An 18,580-nucleotide genomic window follows, 5' to 3' on the forward strand; every position below is an offset into this window, starting at 1 on the left:
GCCCACTCAGACATTTAAGTCTACCATGATGTCTTTGTTGTCAGTGTTTGCCGGAGCAGTGGCCAGTTTCAGCTAGAATGCCACTGCTTCCTTTATTATAAAGGTTTTGACTCAAGTGTTTATGCAGATAATAAAATAATTAAATGAGAGAAACTGCAGATTTTCTACCTGTGGAAATTCTATACATCAACTATAGGTTTAGAGCTGTCTTTAAGAAGAGATTGAATAGTGTTCATATTCACTTGATCACTATGCTTTGGGTAATGTGGAACTAACATTTTGTCATTTGGAACTGAGATTACCTACTAAGATCCATGTAACATGAACCAACTAGCTCATCTATTTACCTTTTTCCAAGTGTAATCTATAATTATGAATTAATAAGAACACAGAATCATGATTGATAAAGGCTGCCAAGATTCTAATCTGCTTTACATTGCTCTTGAGAAATTCCCTGTAAGCATACTGTCATAAATAGGTTTGATTCTAATATCAATCAGCCTAATTGAAGGTCTGTGTTTTGGAATTGGGGGTTTTGTTTGTTGGTTTTTTTTTTTTGTTTGTTTGTTTGTTTTTGTTTTTTGGTTTTTCAAGACAGGGTTCTCTGTGTAACTAACAGTCCTGGCTGTCCTGGAACTCTCACTACATAAACCAGGCTGGCCTCGAACTCAGATATGCCGCCTGCCTCTGCCTCCCAGAGTACTGGGATTTGTCCACCACCACCGCCTGGCTAAGGTCTGTGTTCTTAAACAGTGCCATTTAATAGAACTAAAATGTAAACCATGTATAATTTTATATTGTCTAGTAAACACATTAAAAACTAACAAGAAGTAGATGAAAAAAATCATTTTAGTACATGTGGGGTTTTTGCTTTTGTTTTCTTTTTTTTACCAGTATATCTAATGTGTTATTTCAGTGTGAAATCAGTGCAAAAATTTTTTTGGGAGATATATTTTGCCCTCTTTTGTTTATTTTTGTTTTTAATTACTTAGTCTTCAGTTGATGTACATTTTAAATGGCACTTCTCAATTTGGACTGACCACAATTAAGATTTCATAGCCACTACATAACTACAGCCCACTGTGTTAGTATTTTTCTAGAACTACTTCTGGTTTTGTTTTTGAGACAGAGTCTCACCTATGTTAGCCTGGCTAGCTAGCCTGGAACTGGCTGTATAGACCAACCAGATAAACCTTGAACTCAAAGAAATCCACTTTCCTCTGCCTCCTGCACACTGAGACTAAAGGTGTGCTAGAATTAAGTGAATGCTATTGTGTGTCCATGAAAACTTTATGAATATGAGCTTTTAAAAGAATGAAATGGGGGTGAGAATTTTTTTTAATATAAATAAGATCATTTATTTGGGCCAGTTTATTTTACACAGAGAAGCTATTATTGACTATCCAAAAATATTGATATGTTGGCATCATGTCATCTCTTGTAGTGTATGGGATTTTTCTAATATACTGATAAAACTGCCTATGATAATCTTAGAAGTTAGCAATCTCCAAACTAATGGATTTCCTTTATGGAAGCAAAATTAGTTCCAGGGACTTTGTTTCTAAAGTTTCTGAGTTTTGTGCAGTCAATTTTGAAGGATTACCAAGAAACACTTTTTAACTTGTTGTCTTTTATATATACAGAGAATCTTTATAAAAATTCTGGTAACTTCAAATGCTAAGAGCATTGTCAGCCATGGTTTTGGTGGTAGAGTGCGCACACAGAGATCTAAAGTACCACCACTCCCCCAAAATGTTGCCTTCTAACTAGCCTTCTAGGCTTCTGGTCCACAGTCACATAGGTTAGCATGGCATTTCCTTTCTCAGCTACTCTAAGTAGGTGGAGAACTAGTGGATCCCTCCCTTGGATAAAGTCATTGCCAAGGCCAATAATGTGCATGATAATTGAAAGCCAGCCTCTCAAGAGGTTCTCATTATTTGTAAAATCTGGACTCTTTAAAAACTCTAAATTGATGTTGCCCCTGAGAATGCATGTGATTGCTGTGTTTGGGAAACCCTTTCCTAAAAGGTAATGCTGTTTGGGGGTTACATTCTTGGGTGGAAAGCTTGGCCTGGCCATAATTCTTAAATGTTCCTTATAAAACCACTTTGTTAGAAACAAAGTTCTTTCATATTTAGTTTATTTGTATCTTTTTTCTTTTGTTGAGCACTTTATCTTTGTTAGTGTGCTGCATTTGCAAATATAATTCAGAAATTCTAAATTATGTAAAAAATTGATAAAGCATAATGAAAATGAATGTCCTTTTTTTGCATTCAACTTGTTTTGTACTATATGTAAACAAAATAATCAAAATACATTCTCTTTTAAAATACTCTGATTTTAAAGTGATTCCTTCGAAATGTCAGTGTTTTTTCCCAGCCAAGCCCCTGTTTAGAGTGTGATTTATTCTGACAGTGATGCACATAGGCTAGCTTCATTTCTGTCAGCAAATAGTCTTTGGTTTGGTTTCGTTTGGTTTATGCTTTTTGAGACAGGGTCTTTCTATATAGTCCTGTCTGTTCTGGAACTTGTTATATAGACGAGGCTGGTCTAAAACTCACAAGAAATCCTCCTGTCTCTGCCTCCCAAGTGCTGGTGATAAAGGCATATGCTACCACACCTGGCCTGCATCACATAATCTTACACAATTACTTTTGTTTGCAGTTTGTAACAAGAATTGTCTTTTCCAATGAGTCTCATAATGTGAATTTTTTTTTCTTTGAAGATTGTGATAGCTGGTTCGGAACAGCAGTGTGAAAAGAGATTGACCCAGGGTTTCTGCTGTCTTATTTCTACTTAGAGAATATTAAAATGTTTTTGCAAAGCATTCCCTTTGGTCCTACTGTGCTGTCTTGTATCTATTCAGTACATGTGGAGTTCAGATTTGATAATGTTTTATGGTATGCTGGTCATTGGCCCAGCTTCTTTGAATGTCACTATCTCTATTTGTAAGCTGGAAATTCAGTGGCTGCTGTGGGAAATGACATAGTTGTCAGTAGCCTGAGAACAACTGCCCCGTTCCTGGCAGTGCTTAGGATGACTTACATGTTTTCAGTGCTTATGTAGTAGTTTAACAATAAGTACTTACTATTCTCCCCTGTTACTGCCCTTGATAGCTATTGGAAAGTATGTGCATACATTCATCTGTAACTTGAATTTTAACCATTAACCTAAAAATTATGTAGGGATTATTACTGCTTTTCATTTGTACAAGAAGAAATTGCCCCTCTAATTCAGAGAGTTAAAGCCCCTCTGAAATTGCTGCAGTTGTCCAACACACAGTTCCCAGCCACATTTACAAAATGAAAATGGAATTGCCTACAAGTAGGTTGAAATGGCCCTAATGAGGCAGGCGGAAGACCTAAAGTCTTTTCTGAGCTTCGTGGGATAGACCTGTGTCCGACAGCAATGTCCTTACTTCTAAAAGCCAGTGAGAGCTGATGCTGGAATTTTGCTGCTGGCTCCCGGCACTATGCTTGGATCTGATCTTCATTCACAAACTAGTTTGTATTTTAAACAAAGGTTTTGGTTCTGCACCTCATAGCTGGCTGTTGTTGGCCTAATCCTGCATGTAAATCACTGGTCTGCTGCAGTGAGTGAGGATCAGATATATAGTACCCACTATGTTTGAGCCAAGCGAATTTGGCATTTTACCTGAAATTGAAAGGCATTCTTTCAATTCTTCCCAGTTCTGATGAAGTCATTCCTAGGTGTTTTCTGTCCCATTTTGGGAATCTTAAATCTCTGCTTATTTTACTTAAACATGTCACTTCGGTGTAAGCGCCTTACTTTGTTGGTTGCATTATTCTTGCTAGGTCCAAGCTTTGTTATGTTTAGATTCTTCTAATATTAAATCTGTGTAAAAATGTATGATATGCTACAAACTTTATGCATAATAAGACTAAGTTATAGCCTATTGTAACCTATAAAACATTTCTTGTAAATTATCTAATTTATTTTTCCATTTATGTACAGTTTCTTAATGTAAATTTTTAAAATTTGTTGTGGCCTGCTCTAAACATTCCCATGCTTTTCCCCTTAATGCTTATATGCATGAAAGAATTTTGGGTTCTTCATTTGTACTATGTAGCCAGCCTTTAAGCCAACTTCAGGGTGTCTACCTTTTCTGTAGTTTCTAACTTTTTCTAATTTGTTAATATTCTAAAGTGTTAGAATCATGCTTTTTATACCCTACTTTCCAAATAAATTCTCTTATTTACTACATGTGTCTCTTGATTGTTTCATCTGACAGTACCAAGTGGCTGCATTTCCACTCTGATTCAGCATAAGGTTTGATTTCGTGGCAGTTAATGATAGATTAGAGCATAAACTCCATGGGAGCGAGGACATTGTAAAGATTTGTTCACTCCTGTATCACCAATACCTGGTACTGAGAAAGTATTCAATAAATGACATGTTTAATGAACTGACTATAAAGTGTCCTTATGTATCTAGTCTGCTTGAGTAAGATAGTATACCTTCAAAGACTCACACAGATATGAAAACCTTTCTCATTCTGGAAGTGAGACCATTTTTCTGTGTGTTTGTACATTGACAGGATTTTTCTGAGGTGTCAGGACATCTGTGATACCTTGGTGGCACAATTTGAGAAAGATTTTATTTTTATTTTGTGTGTACTCTGTGCATGTCTGGTAGCCAGGGAGATCAGAAACTGTTGGATTCCCCTAGAACTAGTGTTAAAGATGGGTGTGAGTGCTGTGAGTGAACCGCTGTCCTCTGCAAGAGCAGTAGTAACCGCTCTTAACCCCTGAACCACCTCTCCAGCCCATCTCATGTTTAGTGGTCAATGCCCGTTTGAGAGGGCAAAGTTCAAACTGATGCCATTGTCCTGACTCCAGGTGTATAGTAACAATTGAACTATGATGTGAAACAACCTTCCTGTTAAAATCCAGTGAGCAGGAAGTAGGATGAGCATGAGACCCTCCTCACTGGATGAGGATGGTGAAGTGTGGAAACACTGCATTTGAGGGTTGATTCAGCTCTCCACGTACAAAGTGCAACCTGCAGTTGGAAGTAGCTGCTAAAGAGTTCAACACTACACTGAAGTGTAATTGTTTTGTTCAAAATCAATATTACATGTGGGAAAGAAAGTTGATAGTTGATTTTGTGGGTGCTATGTAAATTGTGGAAGCAAAGTGTTTATTGACATTTCCCAATTGTGGGCAGTGTATCTTAACCACTGATGGTCTGGCATCCACAATCTATTGACCACGTGCCTCGAAAAACAAAAACAAAAATAGTTCCCAGCAACATGTCCCAAGACTGGATATGAGAAAGCAAGATGTGCCTAAATTCTGCGATCCCTCCCACTGGATGAGAGCTCCTGGGCCATATCTGCTTCCTAATGTTAAAATAAAAAGCTATCCAAACTATGGCCTGCAGTAGCCAGCCTCTTCTCTTTGTCTCCCAGCAGTAACCTGGAGCTTGGCAGCGTGCCTAGCTATACTCATGTGACCTGCCGTCAATCTTGAAAAATACAGTACTTTACTGACTTCGGACATACATGCAGTGTATTTTGATCATATCCACCCACCCCACACTTCTCCCCCATCTCCAGTTACCCACCCTCTCTTGCTGTCTGTCTTGATGTGAATTCTATACTACTGCTTCACCTCAAGTTTTCTCCCTGCTTGGCAGTCTGGGGCTTTACTTCATTTTTGAGTAAGGTCAGAACCTGGGAAGTCCCAGTCTAGTCCCCAACCACCAAGAACAGCAACATCGGGCCTGGAATGTTCTCTTACGTTGAGCTAGAAAACACCAGGCGTGTCTGTGAACCCTGTGTTCATTGTGTAGCAATCCATCAAGGTCAGTGTTGGGGTTGCAGCATTTAAAACCTTGCATTGAAAATTGTACTTTTAAAATTCAAGTAGCAGGGTGGAGTGTGGGAGAACTTTCTAGCATGGTTTCCACAGGGTCTGCTCCAAGCTGGACTAGACAGAACTCGCTAAGTTTCAGAGTCAGCCACTCCACCAAGAGCCACAGAGGAACCAGCCCAGGCATTGGCATGTGCCGAGCAGCAGAGGCAGTGAGGCTGGGGGCGGTGTTGGAAGGATCTCACAAGGTGACTGCACCAAAGAGAGCAGAACAATGAAGCCTCTGCACATGGCCCTGACCAGCACTGTGGTGACCCTAGACATGACATCTCCCTTGCCTGTGTGTCATGAAAGAAACCACAGTCTATAAAATTGGTACTTTCCTCTCCAATCCTGAGCTCATCCAGAACTCTGGTGAGTGTGTTTGGATAACTCCATATATTCATATGCATGATGCACTCTTTATGTCTCCGGTATGAAGTGCAGCCTTTACTTGAATTTTCTTTTTTTGTTTTTTTGTTTTTGTTTTTCAAGACAGGGTTTCTCTGTGTAGTTTTGGTGCCTGTCTTGGATCTTGCTCTGTAGACCAGGCTGGCCTCGAACTCACAGAGATCCACCTGGCTCTGCCTCGGCAATGCTGGGATTAAAGGCATGCACCACCACTACCCGGCTATTTTATTTTCAAGACAGAATTTCTCTGTAGTCCTGATGGTCCTGGAACTCACTCTGTACACCAGGCTGACCTGGAACTCTAGACCAGTCCTGCCTCTGCTTCCCCAGTGCTGGGATTAAAGGTGTACGCTACCACCCACCTTTTTTTTTTTTTTTTTTTTTTTTCCAGAGCTGAGGCCCGAACCCAGGGCCTTGCGCTTGCTAGGCAAACCACCCACCTTTTTGAACTCTGCTTCTCATCTGCCTTGATCCTAACTGTGGACAGTAAGGTGAAGAGGAAGGGACCGTACACAGCCCTAAGCGTGCACTCAGTTCCTAAATGGACTTGGTCTCCTCGGCTAGTTCTCAGTGCAGTAAGGATGTCATTTTAGCTTAACATTCTTGCCCATTTTTTTTTAATTTTAGGATTTATTTATTTATTATGCATACAGTGTTCTGTCTGCATGTATCACTGCCCGCCAGAAGAGGGCACCAGATCTCATAGATGGTTGTGAGCCACCATGGGGTTGCTGGGAACTGAACTCAGGAAGGACCTCAGCCAGTGTTCTTAACCTTGAAGCCATCTCTCCAGCCCTCTTGCCCTTTTCTAGCATTATACACTAAAGTGTGTTCCTCCAAATCTGTAAATGGAAGGCCTAGTTCCCAATGAGAAAGAACCTCAAGGAGGCAATAACAGATCAAGGAAGTCATGAGGGCAGGGCTCTAATCCTGTAGGAAGAGGAAGAAATACCAAAAAGCTCTCTTTCTGTGAGAAATAGGAAGAGGGTGGCCCATCCTTAGTAGAGGAGAACCCTTCCCAGAAGCCGAATTTGACACCCGATGCACCTGGACTTGTAGCCTGCAGAACTGATAAAATAAGGACCTATTGTTATGCCACCAGGTCTCTGTGTTATTTCAGACAAAACTTGTATTTATGTTGCTATGATAAAAACGCCATGACCAAAAGTGACTACATTGAAGAGTTTATTTTGGCTAACAGTTCCAGAGGGAGAGTCCATAATGCTGGGACAGGGAGGATGGAGGGGGGAGAGGCATGGCAGACAGCTGGAGCAGGGAGCCGAGAGATCACATCTTCAACCACAAACACCAAGAGATAATGAACTCTATGTGGGGTGAGGCTATGAACTCTTAAAGCCTGTCCCCAGTGATGAACTTCCTCCAACCATCCCCCCAAACAGTGCCACCAACTGGGGACCAAGCATTCAAATACTAGGGGTGCATTTTTCATTCAAACCACCACAAATCTCATCCCCAAACCAAAGGTCAGGCAGCTTGTCAGAAATACCGACCCATCCTAACAAATCTCTCCCTTGGTGTTAAGGAGAGATTAGCTTCACTGCACCTAATTGTCTTAAAAATGACCAGTTTGAGAGAAGGTGAGGGATGGCTCAGTGATTAAATTTGTCCTGCTCTTGTAAGGGATTCTAGTTCAATTCCCAGCATCCTCTGCAGGCATCTCCCAACCTCCTGTAACCCCAGCTCCAGAGGAATCCAGCTCCTCTGGCTTCTGTGAGCATCTGAATTCGTGTGCACATAGAAACACACATACACACAAGTTTTGTTTTTTGTTTTTGTTTGTTTGTTTTGAGACAGGGTTTCTCTGTGTAGTTTTGGTGCCTATCCTGGATCTTGCTCTGTAGACCAGGCTGACCTCGAACTCACAGAGACCCTCCTGGCTCTGCCTCCCGAGTGCTGGGATTAAAGGCATGTGCCATCACCACCTGGCTTACACACAAGTTTTTAAATCTTAAAAATCACTGGATTTGGAAATCATATAGCCTGGTGAAACATAAGTTTTCCTCTAGCTCTTCTGTGTGGGTTATGATGACAGTGACCTGGGCTGTATTTTGTTGTTGTTGTTGTTTTGTTTTGTTTTGTTTTCGAGACAGGGTTTCTCTGTGTACCTTTGTGCCTTTCCTGGAACTCACTCTGTAGACCAGACTGGCCTTGAACTCACAGAGATCCGCCTGCCTCTGCTTCCCGAGTGCTGGGGTTAAAGGCATGTGCCACCACCGCCCAGCGACTGGGGTCTCTTTTGCAGAAAGTATGAACTCTTCACTTGGCCTTGCAGATGTCCAGTGGGGACTGAGACTGGCTGAGAAGGGTTGCCACCTGTTTTCATATTCTGTCTGTCCTCTGCTGCCTTAGGCTTTGTGTTACAGTCTGCTCAGCTCTGCATGTGGACACGTTGATCATTTGGGAAACCTTACCTTGGCATAGACTTACCTTGTATCTCCGCCCCTTCCCTGCCTCCTCTTTCTCTTCCCTCCTCATCTTTCTCCCTACCCCCACCTCTATCAAAGCTAAATACAACCACAGTACTAAGACTCAGCACCAGACCACAAGAGTGAGAAGAGGTGGCATCCAAGCTCCTGGGAGATCCCTGCCCATTCCCAGTGAGTAATGAATGGTTCCCCCTTTCCTGCCTATGTCTCCCTATTACTCCTACCCTGTATCTGCAACTCTCCAGCACTTAGGAAGGACTCTGTGAGCAGAATCTCCCCCATTCTTCGGCCACCAAATAAAGCCTTTCTTTATCCCCAACATTCATTTCTTTGATGCTGGTTGTTCCATGAGATGAGCATCCAGGCCTGGGCCCCGTGACATGAGGTATTTTGTCACCACGGCTTGAGTAGACAAATACACCAAGGTCCCAAATACAACCTTTCTGGAAAACCAGGCAGATGGCTGCTGTGCAGATGTGTCTGAGTAAATCTGGTATCCAGTATCTCTGTTACCTCTAGGATACTTCAGGGTTGCCTCCCACTGGAGTTAGTCTCATCTTTTCCATGCCCTGCTCCCAAACCAGACTCCAGCCTCCCTGCGGCCCTCTGTCCTTACTCCTGCACGTCTCTCAGTTCTTACGATGCCCTTCCCTTGACCCACAGTCCATCTGAAATTTGTTAGGATTGCTTTCTTTTCTTTTTAGAGACAGTGTCTCCCTATGTTGCCCGAGCTGACCTTGAACTCCTAGATTCAAGTGATTCTCCTGCTTCAGCTTCCGGAATAACAGGCTACCGGAACAAGCCACCCTATCTGGATTTGGAGGGATTCTTTAGAAGATGGTTGCCATACCGCTTCTTCCTTAATGGGCTCCATCTCTAGCATGTTCAGATGTAGCCCATGTAAAGGTTTGTCTGGAGTAGGGAAGAGCCCACTGCGAGGTCAACAGCTGAGTTCCCTGCTCTATGCTCTCTTCTCAATCAAGAGCTTTTTATCCAGGCTGGGCTGGCTCTGATCCATCTCCCCGTGTTCCCTGAGATTCCGTTTCCAGCCTCCACACCTCACCCCAGCTACTCACTCATTGAGGTGGGATTGGAGAGGGGGCTTTGTGAAGCAACAGGACCAGCATAGACATTAGTGAAACTGACATCGATTTTAGAGTCGAGCCTGGTGGGGTTTCATTTCTGGCCGGGAACCTTTGTGGGGTGGGGTAGGAGATGTCTTGAGCGAGACCTCTCACCTGGAGTTTCAACTCTCTCAGCCATTAAGGAGGGGACTAGCCCTATGACTGTCCCTGGGCTTTGGTGTAGGGGTGAGGATGTGACACCTTTTTGTTGTTGAAGGAGGTATGCATTGGAGCAGAGCAGAGCAAGCCAGGTCTCTTCCTGAGCACATGTTTAAGTGTCTTTTTAAAATTACGTTTTAAACTTCATTGTATTTGTGTGTGTGTGTGTGCATGTGTGCATATGTGCCATGCACACATGTGGAGGTCAGAGGGCAATCTGGGGGAGTTGGTCCCTTTACCTGCTGAGCCATCTTGCCAGCCCCACCCTGAGCACATCATTAAGAAGTCAAATCCTCTGTCCAAATGCTGCTTCCCAAATACACGGTGATGACCTTGACTGTTGGCAGTGGGGCTTGGGGAGTGAATGGGAGCGTTTGAGGTCTGCTTGGGGCTTGGGGAGGAGGTACTAGGCTTTAGGACATCCTCAACTCTGCCATGACAGTTCTCCTGCTCCTTTGTATTTTTATTTTTGACAAATCTTACCATGTAGTCCAGATTAGCCCTAAACTCAGCCTTTCTGTTTTGGCCTCCCAGGGCTAGGATGGGTTAATTCTGAGAGCCAGAATCCAGTGTACTGAGCCCAGAAGTCCCTTCTGAGAGGAGCAGTCCCTGGAAGTGTCTTTGCTGGCTGTTCTGTAGACCCTTGGTGATGTCCCCTGGAGTATGTCAGAACCAGCGCCTCATCTGTTTCCCTGCCTTCTTTTGCTTCTGTGAAACCTTAGAAAGGGATAACCCAAGGAGATGGGGAGCGGACACAGTGAGGCTTCAGAGCCCTGCTTTGTGTGTGCTGGTGGGAAGGGGCAGAGCCAAGACAGCCCAGTGGGGGCCAAAAAGTGGCACTGAGACTCCCCCGCCACCTGTGTTAAGTCTGGGCAACTGGTATTTGCCTTTGAAAGCCCCATTGCGTCACAGGGAACGTGGGATGGTAACAAAGCCTACGAAGCTGGAGGGATGAGGAAATGTGACAGGGACTGAGAAAAAAGTGAAAAAATGTATGGCTAGAATTCTGTCTGAGTTGGGTGTCATGGTACACTTCTGGAATCCCCACTTACTCAGGAAGTAGCAGAGGCAGGAGGATTGAAGCACAAGCTCAGCCAGGACTACAAAGGAAGATTGTGTTTCTGAAAACAAAACACAGCCGGGCCCCCAGCACTCAGGAGGCAGAGGTGGGTGGGTCTTTGAGTTCGAGACCAGCCTGGTCTACATAAAGTGAGTTCCAGGACAGCCAGAGCTACAGAGAGAAATTCTGTCTCGAAAAGAAAAGGAGAGAGAGAGAGAAAAAAAAAAAAAAAACAGAGAGAGAGACAGAGATAGAGACAGAGACAGAGAACACGAGAGAATGAGAACAGAAAAGAGTCTGGCTTTGAGTCAGACAGGTTGAATAGGTGAGCATCCAATACCCTTCCCTGGAATCAGCCTTGGTCATGTGACCTGACCAGTAGGAACAGACAGTACCTCCTCATTTCCCCAGGAAATATTTCAAAGATCATCAGCAACCCTCAGGCTCTCTTTCTCCTGTTCCTGTGATTAGAAGATGCACGTGTGAAAGTGGGACCCGGAGGAGCCAAGGCCTGGGGTTATTAGAATAGACACCACTCCCAAGTTGTTCCTTGAAAGCGCCCTATACCATCTGTTTTAAGTGCACCAAGACTGGAGAGTGAATTGGTGCAGGGGCAAAACCCAGCCTGGCCTCACAGTAGTACACTTGGGAATTGTTTGCTTCATTTAATAGAAAAGCAACACAATAGGACAGGCACAAAGATACAACACAGTCTCGTGGCAGTGCAGGGCACCTCCCCTGGCATCGGCTGCTACTACTTGCTGCTGCTCTTGGGAGGGGGCCGGTAGACCCCGATGACCACAGCGTGGTCCCTCTCGTAGGGCTCCAGCGTTAGCTGCTCCTGAGGTTTCAAGTTCTCCTGTTGCAGCTTCCTCACCTCGGAAGCAAACACAGCTTCCGCAGACGCTGTGGAGTCGATGCAGTTGGCCTTGATGGAAATGAGAAAGTGGCCTCCGTTGCGCAGAAAGGTGTGGGCGTTCAGCGCCACGATGCGGGACTGGTCTGGCTGGGCTACGTCGGCGAAGATCACGTCCACCATTCCGATGAGCATGCGGTACTTGAGCGGGTGCCGGGCATCTTCCAGTACCGGGATGATGTTGGTGCGTTTCTTGGCTACGTTGACCAGATCGCGGCCAGCGCGGTGGGAAAACTCAACCGCATAGACCAGGCCGTCGGGCCCGATGATGTCGGAGACGTGAGAGACCGTGGTTCCCGAGGCGGCGCCCAGGTACAACACTTTGGACTTGGGCTTGATGTGAATCTGGTCCACGCCGCCCAGGATGGCGGCGGCCAGTTTGGAGCGGAAGGGGTTCCACGTGCGGTACTCCTGCTTCTCGCCATTCTCCACCACCGTGACGCGCTTCTCCCCGTACACCGAGACGCCCGGCACCATGTTCAGGGTGACCAGCGCGTCCTCGGCACCGCGGTAGATGAACACGCCCTCGTGCCGATGCGGCTCCACCGACACGGTGATGCCCTTCCTGCGGCGGCTCTTGTTCCTGGCCGGGCCGCCGCGCCGCTGCCCGCCTCCGCCGCGGTCCCTGCTGTCGCCGCCGCCACCGCCGCCGCCGCCGCGCCCCCGGCCCCGGCCGCCGCCGCTGAAGCCGCGCGTGCGCGCCCCGAAGCCTCCTTTGCCCCCCGAGCCCGCGTCACCTCCTTTGCCGCCTCCCTTGCCGCCACCCCAGCCCCAGCCGCCGCGGCCGCCCGCCGGTTTCATGGCCCAGGCAGTTCTGGGGAACTGCCGCGGTGGTCGGGGATCGCCGGGGACCCTAGGCGGTGGCTGCGGAGGGGGGGGACAAGCTGGTGGCGGCGGCTGCCCTCAGGATTAGCGGCAGCTGGATGCAGGGGTCCGCGGTGCGCGCATCCCGGGATCCACGCTTTGACGCGGTGACTTGCGTGATTGCATCACAGCCGTTTTGTCGACCCTGTAGCTCCGGAAGCCCCCCTGCTCCACCTGCGCGCAGACGCAGCCTGCTCACTTGTAACCCTTTGCCTTCTCTCTCCGCCCGTGCTCTCCGCTTCCCCGGGGACTCTGGGTTCTTCTCCCGGACCCCACCAGTGGCCGGAGTCTCTGTGGCAGGAGATGGGAAGCACGCATCTGCCCAGTCCTTGGGCTTGCCCTCCCGTGTGGCCGCAGAAACTTACCTGGCTCTGAGGATTTGTTTGAATGGGGACGAGTTTCTTGAAATGGTTTGAACCTTGTTATCCCACCTGTAAAATAGAACCCACCTGTGTGGTTCCTCATCCACATACCCGTGCAGCAGTCTTGGCGCTCTACAGACTTAGCTTGTTTCGAATTTTATATTTCTCTGATTAGCCTTTTTAATTGGGATATAGTGTACATTCAATAAAGTGCATTAGCTTTTGCTCTCTTTAAAATAAAAGCATCGCTCTTGAACGTCTGCCTTCTGAGATGACATGGACCTCCAAATTGGTAATACATTCTGACAAGGCATTTAAACAAGACACTTGCATTCTGACATAATTATTTCTCTTTGAACAATATCCCAGAGACATGATTCTTGAAAGACACGATGACAGTTGGGCACACAGAATGAAAGTGGCTTTTGTGGTCACTGTGGAAGCCCTGAAGGAGGCGAGGCGAGGACCAACCCAAGAGATAATTAGAAGACAGAGTTCATAGGAATTGTTGATACATTGGCTATGGGAAATCAGAAGGGGAGAATTTCCTGATTATTATTAATTATTGTTGTGCTGTGTGTCTGATCTGAGGCTTTTTGAATGCTGAGCAAGAGCTTTCCCTGAGCCACACCTCCAACCTGAGAAAAAATTCTATCCTGAGATTGCCGAAGCATCATTCCTTCCTTGGTGCCTCTGCCCGCAAGCCCAAGCTTCCATCGATCCCTGCTTAGTTTTGCTATGTCAACTGTGCTAAATTTCATGCGCAAGAAAGTGAATGTTCAGTGTGAATGGGGACACACAGGCCTGTACCTAAACCCTATAACACTTCAGCGCGAAAGGAATGGCATGTTTACTCTTGAATTTTCATCTTGGCTTCAAAACCCACTCTTTCAATCAAACCTTGAGCAAAGAGAGGAACCGACGGGCAGCACCAAGGACAGACACAGACACTGTGGCACAGGCTTTAGCGTCCGGTCAGCACCAGGGACAGCGACCGCAAAGCAAGGCCCTTCTGGCCACTTTTGGTGGCTTTGGGGGCTCCCCTAAGATGGACTGCCGTGTAGATGATGTAAACACCCGTCTGACCTCCCTGTTAGTGGAATTAAATGTCAGGTCCAGAGAAGCGGAGTGCATCTGAGGATCAGAACATGAGCCAGGGAGAGGATGTTGAATCTCCAGATGTGCACAGGTTAAAGCTTATCCTTCATCCCATTCTTTCCTCTCCTGTCTCACATCCACAGACAGCAACGGCAGGGCTGCTTTGCTCTGAGGATTATAAGGCCTCCTTGATGGAGGCTACGAGTCTGCCTTAGGATACAGACAAGGTGTCAGAGGGAGAAATGCGATATTTCTGGGGTACCTGGTTCACGGAAAACACTCTTATCACAAATTGAAGAGTGTTCTCCAAAATGAGCTACATTTGCTGTTTTGGTTGTGTTTCCTCCAATCAGACCTTGTGATAATAAATTTTTGTGTCTACTTAACTTGGCCATGGGGTGCCCAGGTACTCCAGTAATACTAGTCAAGTATTACTCTGGGTGTTTCTGGGCAGTTTCTGGATGAGATTAACATTAAAATTGGTTGAATTGGTTGAGTAAAACAGTTGTCCTGCATTATGTGTGTGAGTTTCATTTAATCAGTTGAAGGCCTGAATAAAATAAAAGGCTGATTCTTCCCAAAGAAGAGAAACTTATGCTACCCAGTATCCTATGACCTGACACATCAGTTCTTCTTATCCAACAACATTTGAAGAAGAACGTTAGTCTTGAAGATTTAGGATTTGCCAGAGCCCATAATTGCATGAAAAATAAATTCATGCATGTTTGTGTGTGTGTGTGCATCTCTCTCTCTCTCTCTCTCTCTCTCTCTCTCTCTCTCTCTCTCTCTCTCTTCTCTCTCTCTCTCTCTCTCTCTCTCTGTGTGTGTGTGTGTGTGTGTGTGTGTGTGTGTGTGCCATCATTTCTCTACAAATTCTGTTTTTCTGGAAAATTTATAGACTCTGAGTGGAAGACTTGGGTCCACATGGTCCAGATGGAGGTGACGCCATGAAGCATATATACAGAGCTAGGAGAAAGAAGACAGAACAGCTGGGAAGGACATGTTAACAAGCAGATAAACACTGTGGGTGACTGAGGTGCATTTGGTCCTCTTATGAATGGTGTGGGGAAGCATCCATAGAAATGACGTGCTATTGGCTGTGGGGCTGGGAGATTAATCCACTGTTTGCCCTTTCTCTATCATCGGGAATGGGTTTGGGGCATTATTTCCCACCGTTCAGATTGCTCTCATTGTGCTTCAGCAAGCTCCATGGTGATGCAGTGACCCTGAGGCATGGTGAGGTGAGGGGCTGCCTTCATTATGGTGGTTAATCGCCCCTCACTGAGCTGAAATCAGAGGACCCAAGAATCTGGAGTACAGCATTAACAGTGCCTGCCAGTACTTGACCAAAACAACTTATATGCAACTAGTAATTTTAAAAAAAATCATGAGGGCTGGTGAGATGGTTTAGTGGGTAAAGACTCTTGCCACCAAATCTGCCTGACTTTGATCCCAGGGAGCCACATAGAAGGAGAGAACAAGTCACTTTGATCAGCACATTCATGTCTTCTTAGGGTGTGGGTCTGTCTGTGTATGCTTGTGTTCATTTGTGTGGACGCTGGTGGAGGCCAAGGCCAACATGACATCAAGGCCAACATGACATGATGTTCCTCAGGCACTGTCCACCTTGTTTTGTCTAGAACTCACTGCTTGGGTTAGGGTGGCTGGCTAGTCAGCCCTGGGTGTCTACTTGTCTTCCTTCAGGCATGGTATTCCAAGTGTGCACCTCCACACCTGGTTCTTTGACATGGGCCTGGGGATTGAACTCGGGTCCTAATGCTCATATGGCAAGCCTTCATGTCTTCTATTCTAATGGTTTGCATGTCTGTTTTGTTACCATGGCTCTGTAATATAATTTGAATTTGAGTTTTGCATATACCCCCAGCAGTGCTTCTTCTGCTGAGGACTGCTTTTTCTTTTTTTTTTTTTTTTTTTTTTTTGGTTTTTGGTTTTTGCAGACAGGGTTTATCTTTTAGAGCCTGTCCTGGAACTCACTCTGTAGACCAAGCTGGCCTTGAACTCACAGAGATCCGCCTGGAGGACTGCTTTTGATATTCGGAGACTTGTCTTTTTCTTTGCACTAATTTTAGAATTTTTTTTTAAAGTTCTGTGAAGAACATCATTGAGATTTTGATGAGGATTGCATTGACTCTGTAGATTATTTGCACAATACTAATACCACGTTCACTATACTAACTCTCCTGATTCATGAGCATGGGAGATCTTTCCACCATCCAGCATCATCTCCAACTTCTCTCTCCGGTGTCTTAAAGGTGTCATTGTAGAGACTGTCCACCATGTTGATTAGCTTATCCTAGGGAATTTTTGTTTGTTTTGTTTTTGTTTTTTTGAGGCAGGGTTTCTCTGTGTCCTGGCTGTCCTGGAGCTCGCTCTGTAGACTAAGGCTGGCCTTGAACCCATAGACATCTGCCTGCCTCTGTCTCGCAAGTTCTGGCATTAAAGGCGTGTGCCACCACCAACAGACTATCCTAGAGGTTTTTTTTTAAAGCTGTTTTATATGTTTTAAAAATTCACATATATTATTTATGCATAATTATATAACAATTGGTTTCGCTTATCAGTTATACATGTATAAATATATATAATTATATAATTACATGAAATTCTTTCTCTCTATATGTGTATATGTATATGGTTTCTCTGTGTAGCCTTGGCTCTCCTGGAACTTGCTCTGTAGACCAGGCTGTCCTGGAAGTCAGAGATCTGCCTGATTCTGTCTCCCGAGTGCCGGGATTAGTGTGTGCCACCACCTCGCAACCCTGTCCCTTTTTTTTTTTTTTTTTTTTTTGGTTTTTCGAGACAGGGTTTCTCTGTGTAGCTTTGCGCCTTTCCTGGGACTCACTTGGTAGCCCAGGCTGGCCTTGAACTCACAGAGATCCGCCTGGCTCTGCCTCCCGAGTGCTGGGATTAAAGGCGTGCGCCACCACCGCCCGGCGCCTGTCCGCATTTCTTATCTGTACTTGTCGTGGCATGGGGGGATGATGCCCTCCCCCCCTGCCCATCAATGCCTGAGGCAGGTGGGAGAGCTGGCCCTGAGGTCCTAAGAGTGGGAGAGCAGCCTCTGCACCTTGCCTGGGCTACATGATAGAGCCAGATAGGTCGAGGTGTGGGCGAGCCAACCCCAAAGTTGTAGCACCGGAGAGCTGTCTCCATTACCCATCTGTCTTGCGATGGCATGGGTCTTCCCTCCTCCTCCCATCAATGCCTGAAGCAAGTGGGAGAACTGGCCCTGGGGTCATAAGAGCAGGAGGGCTGTCCCCACCCTCAGCAGCTACAGCACTCAGGAGGGTGGCCCCTCTACCTTGCCTGGACAATACAGTAGAGCTGGCCCTGATGGTGCAGGTGCGGGAGAGCAGACCCTGAGGATGTGAAAGCAGGAGAACTGGCCCCACCTCTCCCTCCTTGCTACAAAGGTGAATTAGCCAGGGCAATGCTGGAGAGCTCACCCTGATGGTGAAGACCGGAGAACTGGCAGGTGGACCAACCCTGCAGCTGCCCAGGCCCAGAACCACAGTCACGAATTGGCCCCTCCCAGCATCCACCCCATCTATGATCTGCTGGAACACATGAAGGGGCCTGACCCACAGATCCAAAGCTGCAGGATCTCCACGATACAGCACAACGGGATATCCCAGAGGAGTCCCAGTGAGGGTCCAGCATGGACAGTGTAGCCGAAACCAGAGTCCTCGAACCAGACTAATGACTCTTTGCAAGTAAAGACCTATGGACAAAGGAGTTTAGTGTGTGACTCACTGTGTCACACTGGAGCTTCCATGATGAGATTTTTAATTTTTCCTCTTTTTTTCCCCCTTTTTTTCTCTTAAATTTTGTTTTGTTTTGTAGAGGGTTGCAGGGGCACAGGACAGATGCAAAGGGAGGGGGAAATGAATAGGATCTGGATGCATCATGTGACAGACACATTGAATAAATAAAAAGAAAGTTTAAAGAGATGTCCTCTGTCCCCTTGTTGGTGGGCCCAGCCTTGTGAGTGCACCAGCCACATCATAGCCGGAAGGAAGCCAGCACCCCACAATGTGCCACCCCGTCTCCAGCTCTCACATTCCTTCTGCCCTTTTGTTTCTCAGTGTTTCCTTAGCCTTTGAGGGGGCGATGTAGACGTCCCACTTAGGGCTCAGCATTCAACAGTCACTTTTTCTCCACACTGTGACAGGCTCTATGAATCTTTGCAGCAAGTGTTGCCCACTGCAAAAGGAAACTTCTCTGACCAGAGCCGACAGGAGTAAT

At 45.9% G+C, this 18,580-nt stretch overlaps 1 protein-coding gene across 1 annotated transcript; it reads right to left on the bottom strand.

Moving 5' to 3' along the window:
* Positions 1 to 11,828: 11,828 nt before the first annotated feature.
* Positions 11,829 to 12,791, bottom strand: Fbll1 (fibrillarin like 1). Its single transcript, XM_059269250.1, has one exon. The coding sequence runs from the start codon at positions 12,789 to 12,791 to the stop codon at positions 11,829 to 11,831; it is 963 nt and encodes a 320-aa protein (XP_059125233.1).
* Positions 12,792 to 18,580: the final 5,789 nt, after the last annotated feature.

This window comes from Peromyscus eremicus, chromosome 8a (assembly GCF_949786415.1).
Source record: "Peromyscus eremicus chromosome 8a, PerEre_H2_v1, whole genome shotgun sequence".
Taxonomy (NCBI): domain Eukaryota; kingdom Metazoa; phylum Chordata; class Mammalia; order Rodentia; family Cricetidae; genus Peromyscus; species Peromyscus eremicus.